Source organism: Falco cherrug, chromosome 8 (assembly GCF_023634085.1).
Source record: "Falco cherrug isolate bFalChe1 chromosome 8, bFalChe1.pri, whole genome shotgun sequence".
NCBI lineage: Eukaryota > Metazoa > Chordata > Aves > Falconiformes > Falconidae > Falco > Falco cherrug.
Genome location: NC_073704.1, coordinates 5,268,680 through 5,290,744, shown reverse-complemented (window position 1 = coordinate 5,290,744; position 22,065 = coordinate 5,268,680). Strand labels below are relative to the sequence as shown.

The 22,065-nt window shown below is 37.1% G+C and overlaps 1 protein-coding gene across 4 annotated transcripts in view; it reads left to right on the top strand.

The window, feature by feature from the left end:
* The window catches only part of GULP1 (GULP PTB domain containing engulfment adaptor 1), a 162,885-nt gene that overhangs the window by 130,062 nt on the left and 10,758 nt on the right, over positions 1 to 22,065 (top strand). For 3 of the 4 annotated variants that reach the window (XM_055719088.1, XM_055719086.1, XM_055719087.1), the window contains 3 exons: positions 2,125 to 2,241; positions 2,620 to 2,712; positions 16,113 to 16,251. In XM_055719088.1, coding sequence (XP_055575063.1) covers positions 2,125 to 2,241; positions 2,620 to 2,712; positions 16,113 to 16,251 — 349 coding nt within the window. Of the gene's footprint in view, positions 1 to 2,124; positions 2,242 to 2,619; positions 2,713 to 13,014; positions 13,240 to 16,112; positions 16,252 to 22,065 lie in introns of all 4 variants that reach the window. The other variant, XM_055719089.1, reaches the window with a different exon arrangement.

The following is a 22,065-nucleotide window of genomic DNA, read 5'->3' as shown; positions in this document are numbered from 1 at the left end:
TGGTTTTTGTGTTGTTTTCTTTTTCAGCAAAGTTCTCCCTTCTCTGCCCAACTCCATGCCATATCTCAAGTTTGCTAATGCTGTGATGCACTACTAGAGAATTCATCGCACCAACCCCTGACAATCTCTTGTGTCTGAGATAGAACTGGGCAACTGTTCAAAAATGTGCAATAGCAGAAAAACCAGTAATACTTTAGGACAGGAAATGACGAAAGTGGTGTCTAGCTGAAACAGGGCCATGTGGTTACCCTGGCAGAAAGTAATTAACATGCGAAAACACTGGAACCAACACCAAAAGTGGATGTTTAGGGGTTTTTTTATAATCTGGAGCCCCTCTTTTTGTTTTATTCTGGAGTAGTGGAGCTATCATACAAAGGAAATAGTAAGGAAATATTTATTTGTTTTTTTAGAAAAAGATCTATATTCACTTCTATTTCTGTGCAATTATGTATCATTATGTGTTACTTCACAGAGTTTCTGATTGTTTTGTTGTTCACCTGCATTATTGCTCCAGTGCCTTCAGTAGGCATTGTTCAAAAACTGCTGCACACATCTGTTTATTTCGCTTCAAATTTCTCCCCTGCGCCTCTTTTTCACACATTCCCATGATTTTAAATTGCCTTTGCAGTCTCTGCACACTAGTACCATTTTTATTCCAGACCGGTGCACCGTTTCTTCTTCTCTCTAAGCTGTTATTTCACTTACTTGACTTTCTCCCTCTGTTTCATGCTTTGTTCATTAGCACTCTCAGATTTCAAAGGATCCCACCTCAGTTGGTACTTTTCATTTCAGCCAACCTTCACCCTTCCACAAAGATAGGACCGCACACACCCAGCATCCATTACACTTTCCTTTTGCTAGCATAAACAGTTATTCTCTAAAGCAGTCCTAGTTCAGCTTTTCTGGTCTCATTCAGACTAATTTGGTTAAAATAATTTCCTGTGAGATCTTTTTTTGGTAATAAAGGTGGTTGTATTTGTTTTTCCACAGTGAAAAGACAGAGGGGTAAATTCCCCATTCCTGTAGAACTTAGGTCTTTACAGACCTCTACTGAATGACTTCACTGTTGCACTGATGGTTAAAAGGCTGGGAGCATCATGTCCTGCACCATTTTTGTGTATCCAGGCCTTAGTGTTCCTCCAGGTAGTGAAGGAAAAATGTTCATGGCACTGAGCACAATGCTCTGCTTTCATGAGAAACAACCAATTTTAGGTTTTCATTCAATAAAGATGAGAAAATACTAGTTTAGCTTTAGCCAGATTAATGTTTTTATCCAATATCTTTTCCCCCTGCCAAATTGTTTAAAAAAAATTAAAAAAAAAGTTATTGCTTAACTGTGTTTGCTTTCTCTACTGAAGTTCTAAGGCAAGTGGCATATCTGTGTGTTCACCTTTTATTGATGCCTCTTGTAAGTCAGCATTCTTTTCTGAAACCTTGGTGTGCTCGATCAACTTGTACGCTTATTTTTAACCCTGTTATTTTTAAAGTAGATTTTCTGCACCATGTATACACGTTGTTAACATATGATGCAAATCAGCATAGAACTACTAAGTTATTATAATTTGGATATACAAATGCAAATTGTGTTTGGTTGGATTTCTGTAATTGGAAATACTTGCACAGATAAATAACATTTATGTACAGTATGCTGATTGACATTTTATAGGACTTGTAAAAGTAAGTGTTGAAATACAAATTTAAAAGCAATAGGGGTCAAAACAGCCACTAACATGAAAACATTAATCCATTAAAACTAAAACAATTTGTTTAATGATTGAAAAGCCTGTATTTGCTTCAGAAATCATCAAAGACATACGGCAGCATGCTATCTGTATTTACAGAAATTAGAGGCATAATTAATACTAAAAATTAGCTAGGTTTGTTTTGCCTGTTCAGCCTCCCTTCTTTAGCTGAAGTATTTTTAAGTCCCTTCCATAGCATTTTCTGTCAAAGTATTTTGCTGGAGTATTTGCTGGGCCCCTTTGCAGTGTGGACTTCATGCTGGATAAAGCCAACCCTTTGAACGTGGTACATGGTGTAAAGTATTTTGTGATCATCTGAAATGAAAGTCATCATATAAAACATTCTTAACATACTAATTTCAATCTTATGTTTTATGTAAAGGCAGAAGAGATAACTTTAACAATTGGTCAAGCATTTGACTTAGCTTACAGGAAATTTCTGGAATCCGGAGGAAAAGATGTTGAAACAAGGAAACAAATTGCAGGTTTACAGAAAAGAGTAAGTTCTGAACTATTTTTTTTTTAAGCTAAAAGAATGTGCTGCTATATCTGTGTAATCTGCTTGCTATGACAGCATAATTCCCAGCATTATTCTCAGATTCCTAAGAATTGCAACAGACCCTAAAAAAAGAAACCTGAAAAAAGATCTGAAAATTGTGAAAGTGTTTTATGTTTTGCTGTCTTGCAAGGTCATTCAAGAGAAAAGAAAGGTTGTAATATGGAAGATACTGAAATTTAATTATCTTTTGCAATCGGATAACTAGTTAAACATGGCTTCTAAATCACTAGATCTCAGATAAAACTTACCCTCAATGGACACTGTTGTTGAAATGAATGAATATCCCGATAGCTGTTTCAATAACCACTTGCTTTGTAGATTCAAGAATTAGAAACTGAAAACACACAACTGAAAAATAAAGTTCAAGATTTGGAAAACCAGTTAAGAATAACACAAGTACATGCGTCTCCAGTAAGTACTCAAACGTAACTCTTATATCTGAAGTTACTCTAAATTTGTAATCATTGTAATAATTATGGTAATTATTAGCTTCCTTGGTGTTTCCAGTGATTGTGATTAACATACGGTGATCATGTAACATATCTGCTGAAATGCAATATTGAAGTAACAGTAAGATTGTGACAAACCGACCAAAGTGCAAATTGCGGTCTCTCAAATCATGGGTCTTTAATCCCCTTGTCATACCAATTTGTTGCTGCCTGAAGACGGCTCATTCTAGTTGACATCTAAGCGTGCCAGCTAAGAACGAAAAACTCTCTTCTGCACTTAGAGGATCTGGTTCATGAATGCGACTTGAGATATTTATAGCACCCTTCTGTCACAAGCATATTGTCACTTACAACTGACATTTTCTGAATGATTTAAAAAAATTTGTCTGTCTTTCAAAGGAATCAGTAGGTCTCGGGAACTAACGGTGGGTGGCGGGTGGGTAAAAAGGAGTGGGTTTCTCCTCACTGGAAATTTCTGATGCTTTCTGCAGTTCCTATAGATGATCATAACAAAAAGATTTTTAAATGACTGACTGACAGTTACTTCTATCTAGGCAGGACCTCTAAAAATGCGGGCTGTGTTGCAGATTGATCCTAATGACTTCCCTCTTCTTACAAGTGTATTCTAGCTATGCAGTGTTAGGTAACTGTGAAAATAAATAAAATTTCTTAATGTACATGCAGCAAAATCTTACAAAAAGATGGACTGTTTTTAAGCTTAAATGGATATTTAGAAGTTTCGCAAAGCAAACGTATAGTTATAATGGTGGTGACAAATTTTCAGTAGTGTCTATGCACTCCCTTGGTACTGATTAGACGGTTGTTCTTGTCAGGAACTGTCATTTCATTTTACTAAAATCTATTTAGAGGAGAGAGCACCATAAATCATAAATACTGTGTAGCTGCCACAGGGAAAATTGTAAATTATGTATGTCTTCCCACTTACAAGGCATGCAGTGATAGGTAATCAACTTTAATGCTAGTTTTAAAATCAATTTTGTCAATTCTTTAATCTTTTGTTTTCCTCGATTGGGGTGGCAGCTAGTTTGTTTTTATTTATGCATACAATATCTAAATATATATTTGAATTCTGTAGTTTGTGGTTTATTTTGGGTTTTTTAAGACAATGGTGACTCATTCCTTGTTAAAGAGTTAAGACCTACATTTGTAAATTAGCCAGCCATTTGTAAATTCTCTTCCTAGATGGTGTTTTGTTGCTAATTACTATTGGTACAACTAATATGTATATTGTTTAAATAGCACTTGTGTGACAACAGAATTATATGATATTGGTAATAATTCATATTAATTATTAATTAATTTTAAGAAATCACTACTAGCTATTAGTTTTCACATATATTTTTATTGCTTAATCTTCAAATCCTTAATCTTTAAAAAGAAACCCCCCAAGCATTCCCTGTCACAAATGCTTGCCACCTAGCAGCCTATTTAATATCTAAATTGATTCTGTCACCAAGTAGATTTATATAAATGGTGAATACTGGAACAGGCTGCCCGGAGAGGCTGGAACTATCTGTGATTCTGGAGATATTCAGAACTTCCCTGGACATAGTTCTCAGCAGCTTCAGCTGACTGGAACCTGCTTCAAGCAGGAGTTGGGATTAAGCCACTTTCCTCTTGGGTGATTCTTTGATCACTTGTGCAGCCAACAAATAAAACAACACAAACACATTTTTAGCGAGGTGTCTCTCAGATCTGGGACCATAACTTCTGTACCTCTATGGAGAGACATCATTCAGGTAGGTCTGTTTTAAACTAGACTGCAGGCGTTGTAAAGGTGAGCTCTTAACTGGGCTCGTGTAGGAGTAAGTACAGAAAAATGCAACAATTAGTCTAGAAAATAAATTCAGGAGTGGAATAGTGAGGTTACAAAGTGACTTCTGTGCAGGGAGCAGGAAGCATAGGTATTTTTAAGACAGTTTGAGTTCGATAAAGGGATCCTAAGTCACAGTGACTCAAACAGCAGTGGATGTGATTTGACGATACCTATCTCTTCTTTTACTACATGAGCAACAAGTACGTATGAATGAAGGAAGTGACAAACAATTCATAAGACAATCAGTTGCCTGATTTAATTCAAATCAACTATCATTTCAAGTATGACTTTGCAAAGCCTCAGCTCCTAATAGAAAAAAGCAGAAGTGGTGCAAAGAATATTTGCCTGCTTCCACGTAATTTGTGATGAAAAAGATCATTTTAGTTTGAAAAAAAAAAAATATTTTTTCTTCTGAATTTAAATTTAAAACACTTAAGTACCATATTGTTAAAAATGTTAAAAATAAAAATTCTGTACTGCTACTGCTCTATGCCTTCCAAGTTAGGAAAGAAAAATAGCAGTTCTATCTTGCGATCATTTTGTCAGACTAAAATTTTTAAATCTGCTGATGGCATTTGTTAAATACTGTCATGAAATACCTTACATAGATAAAGCAGAATATCCATCATGGGGAACAGGATCTCATTTGAGTCGCTTTCTAAGCCCTTCTGGTTAGATGGGGGGAAACTTGCTTCCCTGCAGATATTCTTTGTGTTACGTGCCGTGAACATAACATAGTCATTCTCATGTTGTAAAACAGATTTATTAAACTATAAATTTTAGGTCTTCTCACAGCTCTCATATCTATGCTATTGAATTATGAAGAGATGCCAGTGCTGTACGAGAGCTTTCTGAAGCTTTTTTAGACATAACAAGTGATTTGATGTATTTGTATTGAGTTAATTTGATACAGCTATGACTCCATATCCATCAGTCCAGTTTGATGTTATTCTGTGTGCTGAGGTCTAGGGAGGGGTCATTTAATGATCAACGGAAGGTTTAAGCCCTGATACTTGATACCTAATATGACAAAAGTGCATGTGCCATTAACTGGCATTACGGTAATTTGTAAAGAAATGTTCAGTTTCAGGAGCCCGACTACAGGTGGTTCTAAAGTTACTTCTGTTCATGCTTAAATAGTACCTTGGAGTTTTGTACCTTCACTTTCCTTTTTGTATTTGGTTGTTTGCATGCTGCTTGTGCTTTCTTAGCGTTTGCCAGGTATGCTGGAACAGCTTTCCTCTCTTAATGGTTGTTGGCTGTGCTCTTCCTGTAGCGAGTAATGCATCGTCACAGCAACGCTTGGTAATAGCAATTGATTCAGCACTTCAGAAGTCAACACTAGCAACTTGGTTAAACATCTATATACTTAAAGAAGCAGAAGATGTTGCTAGGGCCTGTGATGACAGTTCACAGTACATGGCAAACATAAACATTGAAATCATGTTGTGTGCTGCATCATCCTCTTCTTCAGTCCCCATCCCCTATGGAAGGGGGACCACGAGCCATGCGGTCCAAGCAGGCATAGTTTCAGGCTGGCAATGGGAGTGTATTTTCCTTCCCCAGGAAAGAAGACTTAGGGGTTTTAGTATTTATTGCACCGTCAGTGTGAAATAGTGCTGTTACAGACACCAAGTAATCTTACTGTCATGCTTTATTTGTTAAAATACTGATCTAGGACAGAACGTCTTTCCCACTTGTCAGTAACTGAGAAGCGACGGCAGCATTTGTATGCAGTGCCAGTCTATCATTTCTTTGCTCCTGCTTCTTTCTTTGAAGCTGATGAAGTCAGTAGAAAATACCTTCAGAAATTTGAAGTTCAGTTCTCTTTATATTATTTCACCGACTCTTGACGCTGTTGTGGTTTTTTGTTGCTGGTTTTTTTTTATTATTATTTGTGGATTTTTTAAAAAAAAGCCATTTTTGCTTTTTCTGGCAGTGAACCCGAAACTCAGGTCTTCTGATTCCTAGACTATTTTCCCATGAACAGGACCAAATTGCATCTCCTGTTTTCACTTCAGTATCAGGAAGACGATAGAATCCGAGAGCATCTTTAAACTGTGGATGGATAACTTAATATGTATATAATTTTAAATGTTTAACTCATTGCACATTTAAAAAAAAAAATATCTAGTCTTAGCATGCTTCAGTTCCAAGTAGATACATCCACAGTGTCATTTAAAATAAACGTCTCTAACTTCTTGTTGTCATTTAAAATAGGCTTGCTAACTAAATATGAAGACAGTCATAAAGCCCTTTACTGGAATTCATACTCAGGATCATATGTGATACTATCAAGACTTAAAATTCAGATCCTCTTTTGCTCTCAAAATTTTTAAAAATACTTTATCTGTAGTTCATCAAAGATGGTACTTTATATGTGATGCTCAAGAACCAATTAGACATACCAAGCTGGACTGCCATATGTGACTTTACTGACAGATTTACTTCTCTAAAAGGAGTCGGTCAGGTGTTCACGTGTTGAACTCATGGGTAGTAAAGGAGAACACTTTATTTGCAAAATATAGTGCTAAAGTATCTTAATTTTCTGATCTCTGACATCAAAATGTTTACAAAGAATGTGATGACTTACCCAAAATCCATCAGTGGTCTAACTAAGAGAAGAAAACACAAGCAGTGAATTGCAAACTGAAGCTTCGTTTTAAGCACAGGATGAAAAATAGTTTGGGTGATCAATAATTTCACATATTGAGGGAATATTTTCCAGCTGAAACATCTGTTACGAATTCTTTTAATTAAATTCTTTTTTAGGCGATAGTAATGAATTGGGGTATTAGGGTGTTTATTGCAAGCCCTCAATAGCTCTATTAAAAAAAAAAATCCATTCCATGAAAATTGAAAAGGATAATAATAAAAAAAAATTAGGGATGACTTTTCTCTCTTCATTTTATAAATAGTGCAAGTTATAGGCTTGTTTGGGAAATACGAAGCAGAATCTAATCTAAAACTGCTTTCCTGATTCTTACTTGTATTGCAAATTTTTTGCAGGCCATGTAAGGGTTTATTTGAGGATTTATTTTAAAATACTGGCAGACTGAAATGGGTGCAAACTATATGCATGAATAATGCGATTACCTATCCTTCATATTTTTGCATTGTGTAAGGAGGTGCAAAGCACTGACAGCAGCAGGCTTCTGCTTTTGAGGGATACATTTGCTGTCAAAATTATCCTGTTGCTTGGTTATTAGTATCAGTATGAAATTTTTCCTGCGGCTGTTACACATCTAGCCATATGGCCAAATCAACATCAATCTAATTTAGGTACTTTTCCTATCAGTTCATAAACTGTGTGGGAAAAATAAAATTTCGTTCTGAACCCATAAAAGAAGCCATTAAAAGCCATGAGATCATAGCTGGAAATGAGAAAAAGAAAACTAGATTGTGTAGTTCAGTACTTTCACATAAAATGCATTGTGAAAGTTGAACGTCAAATTAGCCATCTTCTGCACACTTTTTCTCTTAGGGTGTTGTAACTATTCACATTTAAATTTGTTCAGCACATTCAGTAAATAATAAACTGCTTAGTGATCATTTTTTCTACTTTGGGTTGATGTTTTTTAGTATGCTAGTCGTGCTAAAACTTTAAGAAGTTAGTCCCTAAAATGTCCGTATTTGCCAGCGCAGAAGTGTTGTGCAATAGAAACTGTCACATTTTTTTTCATTTCCGGAAGGGACCTGTCAAGGACATATTTTACCAAACCAGGAGTTTCCTTAGAGGAGTTCGCCTTCATAGCTGTGCTTACATGTGCCATGGGCAGTGCTGGCATGGGGTGTTTCTTTTGTCTCTCACTCCCTTGCACGTACAGCGGAAGTTTCCATTACTTTTATATCTGTGCTGTTTACTTTGCATCTGTTTTAGTGGCTTGGCACTACATTAGTCACTGGTCTTTTTTGCATTTGGTCTTGGTTATAGGAGGACAATCTGATTTTCATTTTGTTGTTTGCTTATGATGCTGCTACGCAAGTATCTATCACAATTAAGACTTCGGCTGCTGCTGTTGCTATGTATAAATCCAGCCGCCAGCTCAGTGCATCCCTGGAAGCACTGTTTCACATGGCGTTGGTTGGGGTTTTTTTTGGCTGTTTATGTTGCTATTGTTGCCTAAAGCAACCTTTGTGTGGATTAGCACTTACAGTTAGCATCCTCAGTGCTTATAGTCAATCAAAGAGTAAACCCTTGTAGGTCACTAAGGATCCTCCGATGAGATAAGAGAGATTTCTAATCTGTTTTGGGCTTGTCTAGAGTTTAGCAACATGGCCTTAAGGTTTTCTCTTTGAGCCACGTGTTTAAGGTGGAGAAGGAAGCTGTGACAACTTCATGACTCGGAAGTTAGAAAAAAACAGGAATAATCAGGAAAATAACTTGAGAGAGAGAAGCAGAATTGAAAGGCAGCAGGAAAAGATACTGGGAGAAACAGTCCCAAAAGGAACAGTGCTCTTCCATTCACCCTAAGTATTGTCAAAGAAGTAGTGTGTAATGCATATTCCTGTCATGGCAGTGTTGCAAAAAATTGCTATTTTTAAGTGGAGCATTAAAGATCCTGACTGATTAGACCCTTTTTTAAAGTTCTTTAATTGTGTCTGAGAAGCATAGGCTACCTGCATCTATTATCCTCATTAAACAGCTTTAACATGCTCATGAGAAAACCCCAGGATAGACTGTGGAACCATATACATATTTCCAAAAAACAGTTTTGGAATGTGTTTAGGCATATCACTTGATTCATGTTTCCATTAAGAGTGCCAGTGGGAAAATGCACCTGTTTTTTCTTCGCCTGTCTTCTGCTCCTTCAATTTTCTACTATCCTGCCCTCAGTTCAGTGAACGCTTCTTCATCAGGGTATAAAATTGTTTGTGATATTAAAAAAAATAAATTGAAATTCCCTTTGTCGTATTTCATGGTACTGAAAAAGTAGTAAATGAACCAAAGATGTGGCAGTTAATTCATGAAACTGCTAATGCTTATACAGTATTTCAGGAATTAGTAAATTAATATAACTTTAGTAGCCCCAAATCTCAGGTAATCAGTGGGTTTGTAACTAACTGCGTGATTTCCAAGTCAAGGTCACTCACAGTTCCCTGAACCATTCCTTGCAGTTTCCCACTGTGACTGTTCTGTATATTGCCCACTTTACTGTTCCAGGGAAGAAAAACATTTTCTAATTCATTAATACACTCAGGTGATTCCTATGGGCATATGACACAGATTGCAGTCAATGTCTTGAGACACATGGTAAAAACAAACAAATTTGAAATGGTTTCTTGATTAGCAAACACTCAGTCGTGCTGCATTTTCTAGCGTGATGCAGCCAAACAGTGCATCTTCAGCATCACGCTGGGTAGAATGAGTCAAAAATAAATCCTTCGAAAGGCACATAACATCTAAACATAAGAGAGACCAGGTCCACTAAACTAGTATGTTAATTTCATTAAGAATAATTTCGTGTTGTGTTCTTGTGGTAATGAAATGGAGCCCCAATTAGAAAGTAATATATCAACCTAAGCAGTGCTACATGTTCGGTGTTACGCTGAATGGGAAGCTCAGACAAAATACAATTGCCACATAGAATTGAATTTTATACGTTTAATATATTTGTACTACATTTTCTTCCTTTATAATTGTATTTGGTGTAAGGATATTAGATTTCAGAAGTTACATCCTTCTTAGGTTGTATTCTTTAGAGTAAGAGTCTGTTCCCTTCTCCTTTCTTCTGCATTTTCTGGATCCGGTGATATTTCCTGCCTTGGGAAAGCCCCCGGGCAATCCCCGCAGCCCAGCCCTGGGGGCAGCTTCGGGCCCCTCACGTCAGGGGGGACGCGGAGGGGCCGGAGCGTGTCTGGAGCGAGGTGGGATTCAGTCCCTTCTCCCCGGGAACAAGCGGCAGGACAAGGGGAAACGGCCTCGAGTTGTGCCAGGGGAGGTTTAGGTTGGGTGTGAGGGAACATTTCTCCACCAAACAGTGGTGAAGCAAAGGAAGAACTACTAGTCAAAATTTATTATTGACAAGATATTCCCCAAACTGTCATATGAAGCCTAACACCCTGTATGGTGAGAAATATCCCAAGGTTATTGCTTATCAGTTACGTGATGCTCCATGTTCAGGGCTAGAATGATACAAATACAGTATACTCTGTTTCTGTATTGAAACCTTTAATTGTCTGTATTTGATGCATGTTCTTCACACTTCTAGTTTTGCTGCTTTGCATCCTATATACATTTTACTTTCTTTATAATTTTTCATGTGTCATACATGGTTTCTTATGGAAACTACTTTTTCTTTGCTGTTTTGCATTTCAGGGAGATATTTTGCTTCCTTATTTTGACCATTTGTATTTACTACCTGCCAGTGTTTACTATTATGACATCTTGTTTTTCCATATATATATATATATATATGTAACAGCAGATCTTACATAGTAGTAAATACACAGTAGCATTTTAAGTTTTCTACCTGTAGTCCAATGATACTCCTGAAATAATAATGAAAATTCTAAAGTCTTGTAGTTTTTTGCTTTCACGTTTATTGGTTACCATTCCAAACCCTCTGTTTCACAATTCCAGCTGAGCAACAGATGAATTCTTTGCAATCATGATAACACCTTTATTTATTTTTTTCCTTATGAATTGAAAATTCCAAATAGAGTTTTGTGGTGTTTGTTGGTGTTCTCGTAAGTATGACTTTGCTGCTAAATTTCAATACCTGTACCCTTAACCTGGCTTGTCTGTAAAGAAAGTGAAGAAAGGAACTAAGAATCTGTTTTTGAAGTATTTGAAATGTTTTGTTTTCTACATAACTCTGAAAAAATGGTTAAAAATAATTAAATCCTACATACTGCAGTTATGCAAACTTACAATGAAATAATCATGTCATATTGATTGTGTAACGCTGTATGAGAGTAAAAGCAGACTTGAACATTTTTGCTGTGTGTATCTACCACTGCTTCAGTCTGGGCAAGTGTGAGGGGTTTTGAGGCAAAATACCTACAACACAGATCCAGTTCCTGCCTTCTCAGTGTATAACCTTTTGGCTCTGGCCAAGAAGAACTGTCTGCACAAGTGCTCAATCTCTTCTGTTAAGACTCGGAGATGAATCTGTCCTCTAAAGCCTTGTTTTAACTGTCCAAAGCTCTTTTCCTCAGATTTTGAGGTAGGAATTACAGCTTGGCCCCAGCAGAAAGACTGTTGGACATGTTTCTTAAATCAAATATTTAAAGACATTTCCTTTTTGCTTTTCTTTCCAGGATCAGTCCCAAAGGCTCTTTGTTTCTAATTTCACCTAGACAGGATCTGTTTCTTTTGAAACCTTTCAGGGTTGCAGATAGTTCCCATTTGGACAAAAAGTTAAGGTGGTATTTTTATTATTAAAGTGGACAAAGCTTTCAGCTTTGCTTTTGGTACACAATGAATCTTGCTGGAATATACAGTCAAATACTCCCCAGTCATATGGGGCAGTTAACTCCAGGTTCTTGTCTGCCTAATTCAGACCAGAGCCTTGCAGTTACCGCTTTGTCGTCTTAGGTGAATGCTCTTACCATCTGTATTCTGGTGTGGATATTGCTCATTTGCCTCTGGTCAAAGCTGTTTTGTGGATTTGCTAAGAGATCCAGAGAATCTTACAACCCTCAACATTTTTATTTCCTTAGCAGCAAAGTTTTATCCCATCCTCCATCCTGTGCTGCTGTTGTAGGGACAAGAGGATTCCTTTGCTTTGCAACAACGAGGCTCAGCTTTTGAAATACCTGCTGAAAATACGACGTTCAATTAGTTATTCATCCACACAGAAAAGATGGCAGAAGGGTATTATTGTGCTTAAATGTTTAGGTTCTCAAGTTCTGTAGATAGGGAAATGAAACAAACTCTAGTATTAATGTAAATGTTACCATTTGTGCACTGTGAGCTTCTATTGTAAGAAGATTTTAGTGAAACAATTAAGTGTTCGTTAAATATTGGTGGGGTAAAAATGGTAGGTGTTTCCTGGTTTGGAGAAAGAAAATTCTGACCTGTACTTTAACCCCAGAGTAATTCTTCTCCCCAGATGTGTTCTTAGCTGCTAATTTACATGTGCAGCTATGAGATACTGCTGATATGTTGGTGGATTTGGACATTAGTCAGTGCATCTGACATACCTGCTTTCTAAAAGATGCCTGTCATCATTTTATTTGCTGTAATTATCAAGGAGCAAGTCATCTTCATTCAAGTTAATATTGGGTTACTACTTATTGTGATATGGTTTTAGATTTTGTTTTAAAATATTTTCACGTTCTGTACCTTGTAACTATAGCACTGAACAGCAAGTTGCTGACAAACTTTTTTGAAGTATGAAATGTTTTTCTTTTTCTTCTTTCCCTGGCATTACCACGTTCTGTTCCTCAGAATGTTTTCTCTTTTCTGTGATTCCTTTTCAGCTGCTGCACATAAAGTGTGATAATGATGAACATATGTTTCAAAGACCCTCTACTTTTTTCTGGTGTAACAATGAGGATTCACCTCCTTGTTTAGATATCTCTTCCATTACGCTTACTCCTAGGAGTTCTCCTGACTCTAGACTACCACCTGGATTGTTAATACCACCACCTTCAAAAAGTGGTCTTCCAAAGCCAACCAGTGAATACAGCTGCCCAAGACCTCGTGTAATCCTGCTGTGCAAAAGCTTTTCCTTTTTTCTTTTTTTTTTTGGCTTTCTTTTGTTCTCTGTTGTGGATTAACTTGTATTAAAAATGCACATTTTGTACAGTGGTTAAAGCACAGAGTAGATTTATCTGAGATTCTGTAGGGATACTCTTAAAATAAGGAATTTGTAAAGATTTACTCGTATCTCTACATAGCTTTTTCTCTCCCACCCCCAAAACATAAATTATTCTTTTCTCAAGATGTTTAAAATAGTCCATTAATTACCTCTGTGTTATCTGTCAATCTTCTGTTAAAATTCTTTATATTAAGAATAGTTATTCAAAACTATTCTAAAGGTCCGACTTCAAGGGCTTCCCCCCCCATGAATTAATAGAAAAGCAATCAGCCATTACAGACCTTTTAGCATACTTTATAAAAACTGTGCAAAATGAAGGTTAAAGATTATTCTTAAATACGAAACGGGCATAGTGCCTGCTTTTTCATATTGATATGCTTATACTTTCAACTTTTCTTCCATTTGCAAGTAACATTTGGCTGCATTTGGCAAACATCCTAGCTTTCTGCATGCGTTCACTAAATAAAAATGCTTCTTGTGCTCATATGTATTAAAAATGTACATTTCCTAAAATAACTGTGGTTTTATTTAAACTGGCTATTATCAGTGGTATCAAAATGGCCAGCAACTTCAACAAAATGGCATAGAGAAAGGAAATGGCACTGTGAGTTGGGGGTTACTTTTTTTGCCTAAAAGACTCATTTAAGTCTAAACATAAACACTGGTTGTTTATCTAGCTTCTGTAGGTAGCCATGAACATGTAGCAAGTAAGGAGAATCTACGTTAGCATTTACTGTCTCCAAGATATCCTAGGAGTATCCGTCAGTGTTGATGGGAAATGTAGGTTAATATATGACCCCTGTTAAACCTGATGCCACCTTCCCGATGCAGACAAAAACCGATCTACAATCGGGGAGAGTTTTGTTTGTATGAAGAAAGGGATACGAGATTCATTACAATTGCTTTGGGTCAAGGACATCCATTATCCTGCTTTGAGTGGGAGCAGATGACATCCAGCAGCCTCCCGGACTTAAATGATGCTGGTGCCCTGCCTGTGCACAACGGTGCCGGGAGGTTAATGCCTGGTCGGTGAACGCAGGGAGGAGAGCCTGTTGTGTCTGAACACTGTGTGCTGAAACCTTTACACAACAGGTGATCTGTGAAATGGCAAAACTAAATCACGTTGAGGTTAGTAAGAGTTCTCTGTGTGTAAAAACCTTAAAAAGCAGTTATTTTATGAAGTTAATTTAGTTGTGGTCTTGCCAGAGAATAACATGACTGAAAGAATATATTTTCTAAAAAAATAGGCGGGGGGAAAATGTGGCATGTTAAATGGATTTTTTTTTTTCTTTTTTCTTTTCCTCCCTTGATATACATCAGTATACCTAGGCAGAAGCATTCCAGTTTTATTGAGGTACTGAACAGTTCTAGATCTCTCTTAATCCAAACTTAACATATGAATTCAAAACACCTAATAAATAGGAAATGTAGGATTTCAGCGTCTGGTTTTCTCCTTGAACGGTGAGTGGAGGCACAGTGGAGGACTGTGGATCAATACATTTTCCTTCTTGGCAGCCACAGCAGCCTCCAGGGAGAAGCAGAGGTAGATCAGGGCTACCCATAGACTTGCTTTAGAAATCTGTGGCGTGTGCTGTCAGGGGGCAGCTTCCGTGGCTGCAGCAGAGGCACTAAAGAAAGGAGCATTCCAAAATAAGGTGTAGCTCTATGAAACTCCCAGGGACCAGTAGTGCTAAAAACTACCGGCTTGCCAGGTTGTCATATTCATGTATTCTGGCTGAAAGTATCCATGTGACTAACTTAACTTGTGCTTAAGATTTTTCGTATGAATATTTTGGTCAAAGTGAGTCTTATTTAACAGTAGCAGGCTTTCCCTGTGCCTGGCTCTATAATCTATCTAATACACAGAATGCAGGGCTTTTTCTGTTGACTAAGTAGTAACATTAGCATGCAAGCTAGTTTTGCATATATATATTTTGCCTTTGGCTTATCGGTCTCAGTTTTAACCTATTTCATCATCTGTCTTTAGTGTTCAGTTTATTCCGACTTGACCGTGCTTCGTTTGTGTCCTAAGCAGTGGACTGGTGGCAGGAGGATGAATTATTAAAAAATAAATATGGTTGTAGAACCATAGTAGTTGTTGGGTTTGGGGCTTCTTTCCTTATCCAGTATTTTAACTCCTCCAAATTCCTGGGCCTTACTAATGAAATATTTTCTGTTTCACGTTCAATGATGAGAGTTTTATTTTGGATGTAATATTCAGTGTATTGCATGTCTAGGTTGTTACAGGTGAAAAAATACATTTGAAGCTTTGATGACACCAGGTTTTTTAGGTTGTCAAGTAAGTGATCACTTAAGGAAGAATTAGTAAACAGAAATATTGGGATTGTATCTCTTAACTTTAGCTTCTCGTTCTGTGCACCCCAGAGCACAGCATATTGTTGCTGCAGCATTATCTTAAATTAGTCTTGTGAACATCTGTGTTTGTGTGTCTGCAATAGAGAACTGCGCATCACCAGCTTTTTCAGGTTTAATGGTGATACATTTCTGGCTGTACCAGATGGACTGAAAATGGGACAATGACAATGCTGGTTCGGTATTGGAGAGTTTTAGCATGACTCAGACTCTGAACTGCAAATGCCATTTGCTTGGTGTCAGGAGCTGGTTTTTGCATGCTGATGGTTATTTTTAACTTTTTTTTTTTTTTCAAATGTGGCTCTTATCTGCATGCTGAAGAATTCGGTATTGTGATCTTTTTTGTGTGAAATATTGCCCTAATATTTATTGTCCTTATTGTAGGCAGGCAGTGTGACACCCAAATCACCCTCCACTGACATCTTTGATATGGTTCCCTTTTCTCCCATATCCCCTCAGTCATCAACACCTACTCGCAATGGTACACAGCCTCCTCCAGTACCCAGTAGATCTACAGAGATCAGTAAGTTTTGTAACAACTGACCTAATTTTTGTTTACATTCTATTTTTTTAAATAAAGCATCTTTAAAGATTTACGTACATTTTGCGTGAAAAGCCAAATGCAGTTTTTGTAAATCACATTCAATAATGCCATTTCATTTTTATACCATCTTCCCAAAGTCATTGATGTTGCTGCCAGGTTACATTATAAACAAAGTTATTTACTTGCTGAAACGGTTATATAAACAGTTTGAAGGAATTTGGTTGGGGATTTTAACTTGGCTTTTCTTTTACAGTATTGTTTTTTATACTTACTTCAAGAAATACTTTTACTTCTTGTTATCTCTTTCCTTGCCAAGCCACAGTTGTAGCATCTAAAGCCTACATTTCTGGGGAAGGCAGCAGGTGCAGTAAGTATGGTGATGGTGATGCAGTAGGGAGAGCAGCAGAAAATCCCTCAAGATGTAAACTGTCTCGGAATGCGATTTTGAATACTACTTTTCATATCACTGAAACCGCTCCTAAAAGATCTTCAAAAGATGATTAGCAATAACAATTTTATTTTCTAAGGGCGCAAAAGCAGCTAGGGGTAAGGTTCTTGGCTTCACTGGAAATCTTTTAGGAGTCGACCAAGTATTTTAAAAAGCTTTGGAAATCCTTTGGTGGAGAGGAGAGCGGAACGTACACGAGCAGTGTTAGAGGTGGTGGAAATATCAGACTGCGCATGGTACCTTCTACTTCTGGTGCCTGTTTTAGTATGGATAAGGAACAGTAGTGTTACTGCCTGCCACCATATTAAACCATATTTGAAGAGTTTCTGCATGTCTTGGGGAATGCTGCTGGTATGTAGAATTTTCAGGTATGGATGAGAGCTGCGCACAATTAGAAAAAGGCATTCTAAGACTTAAGCCGGTGAATGTCTTCCCCAAGAGTATATCCTATGCCCCTTTCGGTTCCATTGCTTAGAATGACTGTCGCCCTCTACAGAGAAAGTAAACGTCAAGGCTATATTGATTCAATTTAAAAAATCTGTTCTTTTTTCAGAGAAGATTTAAATTAATTTAGATTAATTTCTATGGCTTTCTCAAAGGGTATATTAACAGAGTTTAAAACTATTCTTTTAAGAATACTTAGTATTAACTATTCTTAAATAACTTAAAAGAATATCAGAATACTCTAACAGAATATTAGAATAGAACGGTTCTATTAAAAGAACTTTTATGGCTTTGTAACGAATAACAAAAAATAATTCACCCTCCCCAAGAACTCCTATTGTGTTTTCAAATTTGTTTCTCTGACAATAGAGACAGTGCCAAAAAATTTATTTCAATATGCATATCCAGCTTCAAAAATCATAACTTGTATTACAGGGTGAAATTATTTTTATTATTATTATTTATTATTATTATTAATAATAATAATCATAATCATCTATTCTCCTACTTTGGTTCTGTTGAAATTGTGGCTAGAAATCTTGTGGGAGTCAGCACTTAATGCTGAGTGGTCTTGAGAATTCCAGCTATGTATGTTCTGGAATTGTTTAATCAGTGGTTTTTATAATATAGAAGATACTGTAAGTTGTTTATTCAGTGATATATACTGTTGAAAATAGTTGTTTTTTCTGCCCTTCATTCATTTGCATTCACAGAAGATGATGCAGCTGAGAGGCATGCCAGTCAGTGTCTGCTTGTTCTCCGTGCTCCTCCATGTGCCGTGCTTCAGAGGGACATTACAGAAATACATCATAGTCTTTATACTTTTGATCCCTGCTCTTTCAGTCTATGTCATGGCACTTTAAATGCTGAAAATTGTTGGATTCATCAGCTAATAGCACACTGTGGCATATTTCAAAAGTGTAATCTGAAACAAGAGGAGTATTTTGTAATCGAACAAGGCCTTACTGTCTTAGATGAGAAAGTTCAGATCCCGTAAGAGCCTTGTTCAAGCTGTGTAATGTTACATTATTATAATAATGTACAATAATACATTGTATTAGATGATGTTATTGCTGCCAGTACATGCAAGCTGGTGTTTCTTTCTTGAATACAAGTTAGGTGGCAACCAAGAGGAGCTGATGTTTGGAGTCTCCCATTTTTGAGGTCTTTTCATGTTCTTATCCCTACTTCCTTTGTGACTGCACTGGAGTGGTTTGTGGTTTTTTCCCCATCATTTGATGAAATTGCAGAGTTATTTTATTGGATTTTATGATTTTTATAACTTTCACCTTTATCCCGTTCAGTAGTAAAGAAGGAGAAAGAGAGGGCTGTGCCATCTGTTTGCTAGTGTCACCCTCAGTTGCTCCATTCCTCGATGAGGTTTATCTGCCTGTTACCTAGGGATGGCGCTTGGGCTGCTCAAGCAAAATGGGCATTTAAAAGCCAAAGTTCATCTTCCTCATTTGACAAACCACCCAGGAATAACACCTCACTAGACAGACAAGTCGCATTTGCAGGAAACCAGTAACAATAGCAAACACTTCAGATTCCTTTGAGACCAAGAGCTTCATAGGTGATAACTGGCGCTAGGACAAAGTTCATCTTTTCATAAAGGGAAATGCCTAGAGTTAGAATTTTTCGTGCCAGCTCTCTTTTGGGTAGTTTCCTCAATAAAAATTTGGGGGCTATAAATAATACTTTTTGCTTGCAGTACAGAGTTCAAGAAACCCAGCACTGGAAGGTTGCAACACTAATCTCTTTTCGGAAAGGTAATTATCTCCAAAGTATTTAAGCTTTAAAAAAGGAAGAAGATTCTTGAAATTTTGAGTTCTTACTCAGCAATATACCAGTGTGGCTTCTCAGTAAATATCTGCTCACTTCTAGGTATACCAGTGATAGCAAATAGGTTACTTTTACCTATTTAAAAGGAGAAAAAATGTGTGATTTGGGGGCAGAAAGTTGCAGATTGGACAAGTATATGGTGTCTTTTTAGGTAATAATTGCAAAAAAAAAAAAAAGCCCCGGATGCTTTCAAAAACAAAAGCCTTTTCCAGAATTGTATTTCCTCTCAAAATTCTGCTGGGAAATGTTTTTTTTAACACTAGGTTTGCAGTGACCAGCTTGCAGGCTAAACGTCAGCATTGCAGCCCAGTGTAGTAATTGCTTAATCGAATAATTGACCAATGCACAGCCAGTGCAACCCAAAATGCAGTGTTAAAGGCTGTGCTGCCACTTCTTCCTTGTAGAGTCAGAAATTGCAAATTTCTGTGAGTTATCTTAAAGGACAGATTTAATTTCTTAATTTTAATTAATTAAATGAGGAATTAATTTATATGTTTCTTTCTGGCACAGCATTATTGTCATATCTCAGAAAAGAACTGGAGAGGAACATTATCGAATTGTGCAACACATATTTCACTCAAATGCATCTTGAACAATCCAAGGTCACAACTGGCAGATGCAGAAATCTGTTCCCAGATGCTATCTTTCCAGAGATACTTAAGAGTATGTTACCATAATAATGGCGGAACAATTTTTTATGCTGTAATAATTCCAAAAGAAAAAAAAAAATATTGAGTACCCTGCAGCTAAGGGAAAGGCTTCCTGGACTTCACTACCTCAGTTTATTCCAAATATTTTCTTGCCTTCAGTGTGATTAATTTGTATTTGTCATCGCAGCTGCTCCAGGACATCTGGGGAAAGCATATATATGCATAACTCTGTGCCTGGAGGATAGCTAAGGTAAAGAAGATGCAAAATGCAGCAGAGAAGCCAAGTATTTGTAGTTTTGTTTAGTAGTTGCTAGCTTTGAGTTTATTACAGAGTGCAGGTTGCTGCCCTCCAGTGCTAGGTGTTTCTTGTCCTGAATGTCAGCTAGGTCACAGAAACACAAATTTATTACCTGTTCGTGTCACTCTGTGGTTTGAGTTGCGGATGTAATACATCAGCGTTTCATGAGGTTTGAATTTGTTGGTCGATTTCCCAAGCTGTGAATTTATTTCCATCCAGAAAGGAAAAGCAAAGAAAATTATGTATGCTGTTTGAAAGGCTCATTTTCAAAGGCTACTGGTTGCTGTGTATTGGAGAAAGAAATGCCTGTCTATGCTGCAATTATCTGGGGAGTCTGCCAGGCAAGATATTCTTTAGTTATAGTTAATCTTCATGCAAATACTCTACCCTGAAATAAAAAAGCACTGATTTACGCCATCTCTGCTAAAAAGGAGCCCCCCCTGTGAACAGCGGAGTGAACACTAGCAGATAAGCATGTGGAGATCCCATGCAATAGTGCAGCTCTGCAGTGACTAAATTTTAGTATTCATCCAGTTTTCACATGTTTTTCAGCTTCTGTTCAAACGAGAAATACTGATGATGCTATTGAAAATGTTTCATTGAACTTCATCCCTTCCCGACTCTTAGAGTGCAGTCTCTCATATAACACACAAATTTTAAATGCAGAAACACACTTGTACTAGGGACTTTTTCAGCTGGTTTACTGAAATGGTTAGCAAGTTGTAATGGAGACAGTTCCTAAAATAATAGTTTTTCATAGAAACTCAGCTAGGAAGTATTTCTCTGTTTTGAATTTCATTCTGTCACTTGAACAAATTACATTCTGGTTAATTTTAAGTCTGCCTTGAATGACAATATAAATGAAGTAATCCTTCACCTGAAGGCAGGTGACATTGAAGGAGCTAAAGCTTCTGCCATTCTCCTGCTAATGAGCTCGGAAGTGCTGTCATTAATAAAAACCTAATAATAAGGCATGAATGAGATAATATCCATAATAGTGTACTAAATACTTGCTTTCAAAACCAGTGGTAAGTCATATTCCAGTACTAAGAAGTGCAAGAGTTGTATTCTTTACTGGTTTTTTTTCCTAAATACATGCCTTGAATTTTTGCTAAGGCTTGGTGTTGAAGCTGTCTGCTTTTAGCTGTCTGACCACACAGAAAACTGTCAGCTCCTTTTAAGGGTAAAAAGAACCTCTGAAGGAAGAGAAAAACAAAAAAAAGCAGACCTACATAATGAAGCATAATTACTTTTTGCTCAGTAGAGGTTAGACTGAAAGTCGAAGCTGCTGCACATCTGAAGGTTGCTTTGTAAGAGCCTGAAAGCATGTGAGGACACTGGTTATACTGGAACAGACCCATTTTGGCTGTGCCAAGAGACAAGGGAGGAGGTTGATCCTAATTTTTACATTAGATTATCCTAGTTATAATGTCTTTTACATGCAGGTGGTCTGCCTTTGCCAGGAAATACTAGATGATGATTATCATTATTATTATTATTTATTATTATTATTATTGTTATTGTTGTTGTTGTTATTATTGTTATTATTTGGCTCAAGTGGGCTTTTTGGAATAAGGCTTTCTGATGTGGGCCATCTCCTGGTCCCATGTGACAGTCTGTAGCTGTTTAGTCACACTTTTTGCAATATGTAATTAATCAAGTTCCTGCTTGGTTCTTACTTTTATTATGGGAGTGAATGCTGGTAGCTGCTAATTGTTTAAAATGCCTGTTGTGCAGCCTGATAACACTTAATTGTGGGGTCAAAACCCACGACGACTGACCTGCACAATAAAAGTTGAAGAGCCTAGACAAGTACAGGTCTAAAATTGTGGCTCCAAGGATGCCAAAATGAAGAAGACATCATAACACTGCAACAGAGATTTTGTGTCAGGTAGTCAGCTGTCAGCTTCCGTATCGTGGATGTTAAGTGTAAAATTTTGTGCTTAACCAGCAATCTAGCTAGTCATTTCAAAGTTACTAATGGCCCCTTTTACTCTCATGCTCCTAAACTAACGTTGTTTTAAGGTAGGTAGTATGCTTACCAGGTTTTCTTGCTGAACAACCATGAAAGTTAGGAGGTCGGATATAGTTTTAATTTTCCCTCCACCAAT